This window comes from Gouania willdenowi, chromosome 7 (genome assembly GCF_900634775.1).
Source record: "Gouania willdenowi chromosome 7, fGouWil2.1, whole genome shotgun sequence".
Classification (NCBI taxonomy): Eukaryota; Metazoa; Chordata; class Actinopteri; order Blenniiformes; family Gobiesocidae; genus Gouania; species Gouania willdenowi.
In genome coordinates this window covers 1,031,583-1,044,473 of record NC_041050.1, presented here as the reverse complement: position 1 = coordinate 1,044,473, position 12,891 = coordinate 1,031,583, and the positions used below count along the sequence as shown (strand labels likewise).

The following is a 12,891-nucleotide window of genomic DNA, read 5'->3' as shown; positions in this document are numbered from 1 at the left end:
AACCGTCTATTGATGAATCCCATGGGGGAAAAATCAGTAAAATATAATAAACCAATGACAAACGATTCCTTTGATCAGCTGTGGTGTAAGTCTGTGAACAACGTGTTCATGTAAAGCGCTTTGTGTTGTCTTTGTATGAAAAGATAAACATTGATTTAAAATTATATTTTCACTGCTCTGAAGTCCTGATGTTGTGCAGTGGTCATAATATTGTGGCTGACTGATGTAAATACTGCAGAGAGCCGATCAATAAAGAGTTTCCTGTTGGCAGAAACCATCCAGAAGTCACCAGAGGAGTTTAATCAGCTGATCAAAGGAAGCAGACGAGACGACGAGAACCAAAGCTGATGTCAGCAGAAATGACCTGACCTCATCGATCACATGATCTCAAGACTCCACCTTGTTTTTTTTAAACAACCGTTTATTTACAGAAAAGTCACAAACATGCATTAAAGTTTATGGCCATAGACACGAATTGGTATATTGTTTGCAAACTATTGCAAAAATAGACAAAAGTGGGGGGTTGTCTATAACCTGGTACAACTGTGTCTGACTGGAGATCATCCCATTACAGCCCATTAGAGCTATGTGTGTAGATGGTGGATCATGTTTGAATATAATGTTGGTGTTCTACTATATAATCTTAGTTCTTATTTTTAGGTTTAGGGCTTTGTCCCTAATGGTTAGGTTAACGCTATTATCTGGTATATGCTTCAGCATATAAGTAGGTTTTGAGTTTAGCCTTAAAGATGGAGAGAGTAGCAGCCTCCTGTAGTAAGACTGGGAGCTGATTCTAAAGGGGAGGAGCCTGGTAGCTGAATGCTCTGCCTCCTGTTCTACTTCTAGATACTTTAGGAACTTCCAGAAGACCAGCAGACTGAGAGTGGAGTGATCTGCCTGGACGATAGAGCACTAACAGGTCTATAGATATACAGGAGCTAGATCATGTATGCTAACAGGAGGATTTTAAACTATTCTAGATTTTACAGGAAGCCAATACTGTAGAAATATGTTCTCTCCTGTTAGTATTCTAGCTGCAGCATTCTGAATTAACTGGAGACTTTTTAGTGAGTTACTAGGACATCCTGACAGTATAGAGTTACAATAATCTAATCTAGATGTAACACATGCATGGATTAGTTTTTCAGCATCACTCTGGGTCAAGATATTCCTGATTTTATAGATATTACGGCGGTGGAAGAAGGCTGTTATTGTGATTTGTTTAATATGACAAAGGATCAGTATTAAAGATAATTTCTATGTTTTTTACTGTGGTGCTGGGTGACAGAGTAATGTCATCTAGAGACACTATTTACTCTGATAATTTATCTCTGAGGTGTTTTAGACCAAATAAAATCACTTTGGTTTTATCCTGGTTAAGAAGGAGAAAGTTACGACTCATCCAGGATGTGATGTCATTAAGACAATCCTGGAGTTTTAATAACTGACGAGTTTCATCTGATTTCATTGAGAGATAAAGCTGTGTATCATCTGCATAGCAATGGAAATGTATATTATGTTCTCTGATAATGTTACCTAGTGGAAGCATATATAATGTAAAGAGTATTGGTCCTAAAACTGAACCTTGTGGAACTCCATGATTAACTCTGGCTGAGGAGAGATTATTAACATGAACAAAGTGGGTTCTGTCTGATTGGTAGGATTTAAACCAACCCAGCGCTGTTTCTTTAATCCCAAAAACACTTTCCAGTCTCTGCAGCAGTAGATGATGATCCACTGTATCGAAGGCTGCACTGAGATCTAAGATCACCAGAACTGAGACCAACCCTCTGTCTGAGGCTAAGAGGAGATCATTGGTTACTTTTTTACTTGAGGCATTTGCAAGGTCCGCATGACTCTGTGCGTACAAATGACGTAGTTTTTGCAGCTGCGTAGACACTGTGGAAACATTTTCACGTAGAGCGCCTCCACATTTTTCTAACTACGCGCACAAGCCGCACGGAAAATCATGGCAGCCTTCGGCCTCTTCAGATGTGTCCTCCATCTCCTCATTTGTGGAACCACAGTCTCCTACTTTTAGTGGTGGTAAGTGTTTTTATTTTTTCCCCAAATGAACTTGAGTGATTTTTATGTTGTTCTTTACTTTTCTTTTTTATTAGTGCTATGGGTTTGCTGAGTTTATTTTCTTCATGTTTTTCTTGTTTTTTGGTGTACTTGTAATTTTGTATATTTTCTGAGTAATTTTGTGTTTTACTGTTGTTTTGTTCATTTTTGCATTAGTTTTGTGTGTTTTGGAGTATTTTCTGTGTTTCTTTGATCTTTTACTGTATTTTCCTGCAATGTTGTAATTCTATTTTTAATTTATTCTTGCCCATATTTTGTGTATTTTTCTGTCATTTTGTACATTTACTTTGGGGGCCACATAAAATTAGACCAAGAGTCAAAAGTGGCCCCCGGGCTGCCAGTTGACTCACATATACTTGAATCACAGCTCCCTTGTTTTCTGCATGTGTGTGTATTATTTGGATAAAATTGTTATATTATAAGATATATATTGTGTGTATAATTATTATTATTAGTGCTATTCCATTGTTGTGTATAATTACTTAGCAGTCTCTCTGCTGTGAAGGGCTCTTTCTAACCTTTTTTTAATTGAGACGTAATCATTTTTACAAAAACATTCAATTTTTTTAAAAAAAGTAAAAACAGCAGGTTTTTATACTTTTGGGATATATATCGATAATATTGTGTTAATTTTGTTAAAATTAGGAAAGAAATCTGGGACAGTCAGTCGGTGATACTAATAAATGGTAATAAATAAATGAAAAAAATTCAAACAACTTTCCTCAGAGGCCTCTACTGTATACATGAATAACATATAAAAACCAGTCAGTAACACACAGACAGGGGTCAGTGTGGGGGGGTGGGGGGGGGGGGCGTCGGTGACCTCCGCCCCGCCCGCCCACCGACCCCTCCTCCTCCCCCGCTCTCCTCCCTACAACAAACATGGCGGCTAAATCCGACGGTGCTCCCGTCTCTCCTCGTTCCCAGACCCCGGGCGGGTCGGAGCCGCGGGCGGCCGAGCAGCGGTACTCTGTCCCGGACTGCTGCTGGACGCTGGCCGCCCTGCTCGTCTTCTTCTCAGACGGAGCCTCTGATCTGTGGCTGGCCGCGGACTACTACCTCCGGACGGACTACTGGTTTTTCGCCCTGACGCTGGTATTCGTGGTGGTTCCGTCCCTGGTGGTCCAGGTGCTCAGCTTCCGATGGTTCGCCTATGACTTCTCCTCCCGGAGCGGGGACGGAGGCTCAGCGGCCGTGGTGGCGGCGGAGGGCGGCTTCAGCACCACGGACAGCGGTGAGCGGGGCGCTGTCCGCTCCTCTGCGGCTGAAGAGGTTTCGGGGCCGGGTAGAGGAGGGAGGACGGCCCGGGGAGCCTGGAGCTGCTGCTCGGTGCTGAGGTGGATCCTCCAGGCCCTGGTTCACATCCTGCAGCTGGCCCAGGTCTGGAGGTGAGACACTGGGTGTTTTCCTCTTTGTGTGTGTGTGAGTTGTGAACCTTCTCTGTTTCTCCTCTTTCACATTTCACAAACACATTCTCCTTCTTCTTCATCCAAACCTCCTCCTCCTCTAAACCACGCTGTAAACATACTTCCACCTCCTAATAATACATCTTCTCCATGGTCACCTCCTCTTCTCCTCCAAACCTTTCTGAATCTCCTGTTACTCACACCATCTGCCTTTAAACCTCTTCTCTGCTGTTATGTTTGTTTGCCTCCTCCAAAGCTGTGTGCACCTCCTTCTTCTTCACCCCCTTCCTCAGGTGTTCAAACCTGATGGTGGAGGTCTCCCTGAGCTCCAAACGTCACTGTCTCTCTTTGCATTGTTTGACATTCCTGCTGGGGGAGCATTAGGCTCCGCCCCCTCCTTCTGGGGGGCTTTTAGGTCAAACATCTCACAGGAAATCGTGCACATCCATCAGGGCTTGTTATGGGTTGAGTATCCTCACATCCAAGAGGTAAAAAAAAGAAACAAAGGTTTGAGTGTTTGTGTTTCTTACATTCATATTTTAATGATTTTAAACCTGAAAACATGTCAATAATCCTCTACAAACACACAGTGACAGATAAAAGCTGGTGTTTTTAGCCTCACACTCAAGGTTTACGTGTTTCACTTCTTGCCTCTAACACACCAACATCTCTGAGCTACACAAACCCAGACACACACACGTCAATAAAGGAGCAAAGTCTTCAAAAAAAAAAAAAAAAAACACCCTTGGAGCAGCAGCGAAACAAAAGAATCAAAGCACAGAAGCTGGTTTTCATCCACTTTAAAAGTTCTTCTCCATTGTTTCTGGTTTGGTGGATTTTCTTCCTTTTATTTCTCAGCCATTGTGTCTTTTGTTGGTTTATAATGACATAGAAGAAAGGCATCAGTCACTTCTTTGTATATTTTCCGCACAGAATCCGTTCTTTATTACAGCCCTGTCAGAGTCATAGGATCAAATAAAACAGTTTTCAACCATTAATCCTGAAACTGTTTCTAAAATACTCAGATTCCTTTACAATTATGAAGAATAACGTGTGTGACTGGCTTATACTTTTGTTTAACCTTAAACTTCGATTTCCCCAAATTTAATTTCATATTTTAGACATTACATCACTTTTCTGTTTTATCATCTTTCCCTGTTTAGAAACTTTACTGGGCATTAAACTTCCTGAAATCCTATCAAATTCACTAAACAGGATGGTTACGTTGAAGTCATGTGAGATTACTTTGCTAGAGCAACGTTAGCCACATGCTAACCTTTTTGCCACACGTTTAATGAGAAAAATCCCACTGAAATGTGTAATATGATCCCAAAACATTATTTATGAAAGCTTTAATTACCTCCAATCAGAGAATCAGCCGTGTGATTGGATGCTTCTGCTGTGACGTGTCACCAGATAAACTGATCACCACTTCAGCTAATACACCATTTGAGTGCAATCAGAATAATGTGAACCAACACTCAGCATTCATTTTCACTCACAGGATAACATGATCGTCACTCTATCCATTTTCCAGTGAAAAATAGTTTGTAAACGTGTGATATTGTCCCTAAAACATGAATGTGAGGCTTTTCAGTGAAATGTTTGGGCCTGATTTTAAATATATATATAAAGAGAATAAACAGGTCAGATTACTTTTATTATTATTTTCCATTCTTTTTCCATGATCACAGGAAATCGGAGGCCCTGCTTTTGCTTTTATTTTGGTGGATTTGAAGAAAATAAATATTCCTCCAGATTCCTTTATGTATTAGTTAAGTGTTAGTTTTTTTTAATTTTTTATTATTTTTTTATTTTCATTTTGTACCTATGCACATTTAAAATTCCAGTTTAGAAGCTTTTCTATGCATTAAATGAGGTCCTGGAGAGCTGCTGTCCTGCATGTTTTTGATGCTGATGGTAAAGGTTAGCTTATTATCAGACTTTCTGCAGAGCTGCAGCATTAGATTCAGAGAGACGTCTCAGACATGCAGGACAGCAGCTCTCTAGGACTAAAGGTGTTACTCCATTGCTTTAGTTTTCATTCTTTACTCTGTCTTCAATGTTTTAATGTTTTAATGTTTTAATGCTGGTATTTGTGGTGTTGGAGGACGACCAATCACATGTGATGATGAAATCAGCTGTAAATCAATTGTTACATTTAGCTGTGAGCTTTCTCTTCCTGCCTCTTTACACACTCCTGAGGGAAATAAATATTGATTCCTCATTTCCGCCTGCAGACCTGGACCTGTGTGTGTGTGTGTGTGTGTGTGTGTGTGTGTGTGTGTGTGTGTGTGTGTGTGTGTGTGTGTGTGTCTGAATTACCGGTTATACCATTAAAGCTGTACGTGTGTGTGTGAGCTTTAGGAGGATTACTGCTCAGCATTTGCTCTCAGCTGTTAACTAACCACTGATCCATCACTGACACACACACACACACACACACACACATCCTCACGTTTCAATTTTCAATTTCCACACAAACACAATTTTCCTGACGTTAAAAACAAATATTTTTGTTCCACTTGTTCTGTTTGTGTTGTGCAAATAATGATAAAAAAATAACACTAAACTAAATACATAAAGGAATCTGGAGAATATTTCTTTTACTTCAAAACTACCAAAATAAAAGCAAAAGCAGGGTCTCTGATATCCTGTGATTGCAGAAAAATTAATGGAAAAATACAATTAACATTTTTGTAATGGAATCTGATCTGTCTCTCCTCTATATTTATAAAATCAGGCCCTAACAACTGCCTCACGTGTATGTTTTAGGGACGTGTGTGTGTAAATACTGTTTGGATCGAGTGGTGACCATGTTATCCTGTGACTGAGAGCTTCTCCTCACACACTTATTGTGACGCACATGATGAGAGGACGATGTTATGTCATTAATGTTTATAAATACAAATATTGACAAAACTATCTGATTTAAACTTTTACACACTAAAATATTCCTATTTTGATTTAAAATTCTGTTAGTTTCATCTTTCTTTATGAAGTCGTGCATAAATTAGATGCAGACAGTGCACGTATTGTTTGTATTGTTGTTGTTTATGAAAACTTTTAAATGTTAATGTAATGTGTTTGTTTTCTGGAGGCTTTTTATATTATTTATATTCTTCATATTTGTAGATGCTTTGGTCATTTAATCTGATTCACCATTTTTCCAGGAAAAATTGGTTCATTGTGTTAAAATTTTTAGAAAATTGTTTCTTCCAGTCATGTCAAACTCGAGGTTTGCAGGCCAAATATGGGCCGTCAGAACATCCACTTTGGCCCAAATGAATATTCATAATTATACATGACATAAGTCACCAAATAGTTCAGTTACAGATGTCTGTATCTAAACGTTTTACACCTGAGGACAGGGGTCCCCAACCACCGGTTCGTGGACCATTTGGGTGAGAAAGAATAAAGAATGTTTGTTTTATTTTAACGAGATTGATCGAGTGCCCTGGGGTCAACAGAGCATTTCCAAACTGTCTGTTTGTGTGTGTGTGTGTGTGTGTACAGGTACGTACACACCCTCTACCTGGGTGTCCAGAGCCGCTGGCACAGAGACCCTGAGCGTCGTCATTTCTTCTGGAGGATGATGTTTGAAAACGCTGACATCAGCATGCTGCGTCTGCTGGAGTCGTTCCTAAAGAGCGCTCCTCAACTGGTGGTTCAGCTCAGCATCATCATCAACACCAGCCACGTGCTGCCCCTGCAGGGTGAGTGTTACCATAGCAACCATTAATACTGCACATCCATCCATCCATCCATCCAACTAATCATCAATACAACCAACCATCTACCTAACCATCCATCCATCAATACAACCATCCTACCATACAACCAACCAATCATACAACCATCCAACCATCCAACCATCCAACCAACCAACCATCAATTCGTCCATTCATACTACCATCCATCAATACAACCATCTTTTCAACCATCCAACCCACCATCCATCAATACAACCATCCATCCAACCAATCATCCATCAATACAACCATCCAATCATCAATACATCCAACCATCCATCTTAACAGAATACTGTATTCTCCTGTTGGATGTTCCTTCATTTTTCAGCTGTTTTTTCTTTTCCGTTGTGCTTCTCTCTGTAATTCAGTCATTTTCTCTCCATCCTCAGGTCTATCTGCGTCCGCCTCCCTCTTGTCTCTGGCCTGGATGATGTCATCCTATCAGAAGGTTCTCAGGGACTCCAGGGATGATAAGCTGCCCATGAGCTACACGGCGGTGCTGGTTCAGATCCTGTGGCACCTGTTCTCCATTGGAGCTCGCTCCCTGGCCTTTGCCCTGTTCGCCTCCGTGTTCCAGCTCTACTTTGGGATCTTCATCGTGGCCCACTGGTGCATCATGACCTTCTGGATCATCCAGGGCGAGACGGACTTCTGCATGTCCAAGTGGGAGGAGATCATCTACAACATGATGGTGGGCGTGGTCTACATTTTCTGCTGGTTCAGCGTGAGGGAGGGGCGGAGCCACTGCAGGCTGCTGATCTACAGTGTGACGGTGCTGGTGGAGAACATGGCACTGACCGCTGCCTGGTACCTGTACCGCGGTCCGCTGCTGTCGGACTTCTACGCCGTGACCACCGTGTGCCTGGTGGCCAGCAGCTACGCCCTGGGGACCTTCTTCATGCTGGTCTACTACTGCCTGCTGCACCCGGACGGCTCCGTCACCGTCCCAGGGTGGCCCTACGCCCTGGAGAACGAGGCACCGCTGGAGACTCTGGTGTCTCCTGCCTCCACGCTTCAGAGGACTAAAGGGTCAGAGGTTCCCGAGGCGGACGGAGACGTGTTCCAGGTGCGTCCGCCCCGTGGAGCCCGGGTTCCTCCTCTAACGCCCAGGACCGAGGGTCCCGTTATACGTATAGACCTCCCCAGGAAGCAGTACCCGGCCTGGGACGCCCACTACATCGACCGCCGCCTCCGCAAAACCATCCTGGTGCTGGAGAGCGCTGCCCCAGCCACGCCCAGGATTCAGTACCGCTGTTTGGGGACCCCCAAGGAGGTGATGGAGTACGAAACCACAGTGTGATGAGCTCTGACTCCGCCCACAAGCAGGAGCAGAAACGGAAATGGAACTGGAGTTATGGTTTGATACGAAGAACACTCAACATTTACCATCAAAGTACACACACACACACACACACACAGAGACACACACACACACACACACCCACACACACACACACACACAGAGACACACACACACACACACACACACACACACACACACACACACACACACACACACACACACACACGCACAGTGACACACACACACACCCACACACACACACACACACACACACACACACACACACACACACACACACACACAGAAAGAACAATAATGCTGCAGTTAACCATAAAAACTGTTTGTTTTGTGATGAAAGCATTAAATTCAGTTCCGTTATTATCAAACTTATTCTAATGAGATGAAAAACATTCTACATTTTTAACGTAGCAACAAGAAACCGTTTTTAATTCCTTTGAATACTGATCTGAAACTTTAGTGTAGAACGTATACAATCTGTGATTGTTCTCTAATGCGGCGGTTCTCAACCTTGGGTTCATGAACCCATTTGGGGTCGCGAGACACTGGGAGACAATTTTTGCTTATTTTTACCCTTTTTCTGCAACTCCACCAAACTCACCATATTTTAACCTATTTTCATCACTTTTTCTTGTCATATTTTTGCTCCTTTTAATGTATTTTTGCTACATTTCTCCCATTACTCACATTTTAATGCCTTTTCTACACATTTTTTCCACTTTCCAGACATATTCAGCACTTATAAACCCTTTCCACCACTTTTACACCTAATGTCACATATGTTGACTTATTATTGTCACTTTTAACCTCTTTTCACCAGATTTCATGATTATTTTTGCCACATTAACCATTTGTCATGCCTGTTATTTGCTAGTTTAAACTATTTGTTCCAATATTGACACTTTAAACCACTTTTTCTGTCTGTTTTTATCCACTCTAATTTGTAAATTTAAATTTAAACAATTTCTGTGGTTTTTAAAATCCCATTTCACCACATTTTCCACCATTTTTGGTCACTTTGAACCATTTTATTAGTGATTAAAACCATGATTTCCATCTTTAAGATGACTATAATAATAATAATAATAAATGTTCCTGGATAACAGTGGATATTATTCAGATGAATAAATAAATGTGGTTATCACAGATTCATAGAACAATAGACCATCATTTTACTGACTTTATGGATGGACCCCAAAAATCTCTCCTTTATTCCCCCTTATAGATGGTCCTGTCTCCACATGACTGTTCTTCAATGTTCATGTCTGTGTTCAACCACCTTCAGCTACAGTGGGGGTCCCCGCTCTCTGGAACCTTTATTTTGGGGGTCGCAGTCTGAAAAGGTTGAGAACCACTGGTCTAATTCTCCAATAACGAAAATATAGAAAGTAGTAATTTTAGGTCTTAAAATCATATAATCTTTGCTTTTGGATCAAACTGCACTAAATTGAATGGTTTTGTCACAAAATGAACAAACATGAGGGTATTTTTGTGCCCATTTGTTGTTGTTTTATTGTTGACAACCGACGCAAACTGACATTTAACATGAGATTACAGACAGAAACCCACATTAATTTACTGTAGTCAGAACAAAATTAGCGACTATTTATTTCTCACTCTGAGTTATGACATAAATACAACTTTAATTACAAAAAATTATAATAAATTTAAATAAATCAAATTCAGGAGCCAAAGGAAAGCAACGTTTTCAATCACAAGCTAAAGAAGTGTCATTAAAAGTGAGAAATATTTGCACTAAACTAACTTTGTTCTGAGATCTACTGGTGTTGATGGTTCCTGTGTGTGTCGCTATGGTTACCGTACAATCATCAAACAGGAAGCTGTGCTGTCGGTGCATATTCAGTGTTTTTGTGTCATTTCTCAGGTTTGTGTGTTAATAATGAGCTGCTTTAGAGAAAGAAGCACAAACAGAGACAGGCAGGGGGCGCTGTAACCAATCAGCTTCAGCTGCTGCTGATCCATCCTTCAACATGATTGATCACCGATTACATGATAGATCGGAAAAAAATGATAGGCTTTTTAATCCATCTTGGAGCAACTTTGACCATTTCTCACATTTTTGAACAAATGTTGACACAAAAAGATGATAAAGTATCAGAAATTATTGAACAAGCATCATGTGACTCTAATCTAAACAGCCTGTGATTGGCTACTGACAGAAGGGATTTTAAGCTCCTCCCATCATCCACAAAAATGCCTAAAAAAGTGAAACTCAATTTCCTTTCAAAGCTTTTCTTCAAGCCTTAAATCTTTTTTCTCACAACAAATAACAATCATTCACTGATTTATTAGTTAATGCCAAAAATAGCGTATTTATTTCTTCAATCTTTGTTTATTTACTGTGTTTGTTTATTCTACAATTTATTGAAAAGTTATTTTAAAACCTTTTAATGCAAACATGTTAGGGTTTAGATAATTATTCACTACAGTCTGTAAAAGCCAAGTAAATCTTGAAAAATACTTTTTGTAAAACTTTTAAGAGAGCATGTTAAAAGTTTACGTGTAAATGTCATTTTTTTTCTCGTGCTCCTCCAGAGGTTTGGTTTAAAAACTGATACTGAATCTAAATTTTCTCTCTAATGCAAACATGTTGGAGAATAGCTTTAGATCAACTTTGGTTATTGTTTTTAAATTCTGACCAAAAATGAAAATTATCGGTATGTGTCCTGCTTTAGGTTTTTTAGTTACCATGGTAACAAACTCAGGGTTTTTGATCTCTATAAATCCGTCACTATCGAGTTTTTCACTCATGTTGAAGGACACGGCACCGTGAAAAAACACATTTAGAGTTTGAATGTAAAACGTGTGTGTGTGTTTACATCACTGTTATTATGACACACACATCAAAGCAAATGATAGGATGTATTTTCACACAAACGGTGAAATGGAGACAAAACACAGGTTCTGGTGATTCTGCCTTTGTTTTACAGAAAATATAGAAAAACGTTGGAGGCAGGAAACATTGATTTTTATTTATAATACGAGTGTTTATGTTTTTATTGATCTTTCAATCCCTCTTTATTTTATTTTATTTTTTTACCAAAAAAGACAAAATCAGATGTTTTAATGTTTGCTGATTATTTATTAAATTTAGGATCTTTTTTTAAATAACTGTTTTATTCCTCGTGGTGTTACTCACAAAGTGCAGTTTTACAATCATAGAAACTCTTTAACAGCACAAATATTTGTGATTTTTAATGATGATGGTTGAACTTTAATGAAGTGATTCCCAATCAAAGAAAACAGAACTAGTGTTATTTTAATCAGTGTTTGTAAACTTTACTTCTTTAACCAACTAAAACTAGACAAACAACTAAGTTAGGATGACAAAAACTGTAACTGAAATAAATAAATGTTTTGTTATGAAATAAAAATCTAGACGTAAACAAGTTCTTAAAGACTAAAATTAATCAGTTCTGATTTTATCACTGGAAGTTTGCTATTTTCAGCAGAGGAATAAATAGAGGCTGTGAGCTCATCCCCACATCTATAATATGTAAAGATAATTCATTATTATGCTTACATCTAGCAAATAACCAGACTTTGCTATTTCTAATGTAACATGGAGTAAGATGTATTGTTGAATCACATGTTGAGTGTGATTTAACAAGCAAAAAATAGGAAAAACTCTTTTCTCTTCACATTAAAAGCACAGGATGTTTGTCTTGGTTGGGAACCACTGCATTAAGTCCATCATTTAAAGGAAATAATAAGGAAGTGATTGATTTGTGTGCGTGTGTGTGTGTGTGTGTGTGTGTGTGTTAAAGGCTTTGACCTCGTGTCACGGATGTAACGACACTTCGCTCTGACTTTGGCCTTCTTTGGCTGAACCTGCTGCAGTGTGAACAGAGTCTTTATTCAGACGGTGCTAAACATGTGGACTGAGGCCCACCTCAGACTGTTGGACGGTTTATGAGCCGCAGGAGGACGAAGCTGCTCCTCAAACACTAAAGTGGAATCTAAAAGCCTTAAGCTGGTCAGACCTGAGTCAGACTTGCTGCTGAAACACACAAGAACAAGGTGACGACAATGTCAACATGAACTGAAATAAAGAGCAACGTGTTTACCTGAGCTGTGTACTAAAGCATCTTTATTGATGAATGATTATTATACTTCTACTAATATTACTTTATTATTTGCCTATTGAGGTTAAATCACACAGATCACTTCTGATTAGCTCAATTAACATCAAGTATTGCATCACCTCAGGATTAGATGAAATTATTATTAACTTTTAGTTTTTAAACTCATTCTTACTTTTTACTTCATTTTATTTGTTTTTAATTGTCACACAATAAAATGTCAT

General features: G+C 39.6%; 1 protein-coding gene across 1 annotated transcript; it reads left to right on the top strand.

Annotated features, from left to right (window-relative positions):
• The first annotated feature begins 2,967 nt into the window (after nucleotides 1–2,967).
• xkr7a (XK related 7a) lies at nucleotides 2,968–8,694 on the top strand. The gene is made up of 3 exons (XM_028453437.1): nucleotides 2,968–3,473; nucleotides 7,008–7,207; nucleotides 7,633–8,694. The coding sequence occupies exons 1-3, from the start codon at nucleotides 2,968–2,970 to the stop codon at nucleotides 8,541–8,543; spliced, it is 1,617 nt and encodes a 538-aa protein (XP_028309238.1). The 3' UTR covers nucleotides 8,544–8,694.
• The last annotated feature ends 4,197 nt before the right edge of the window (nucleotides 8,695–12,891 follow it).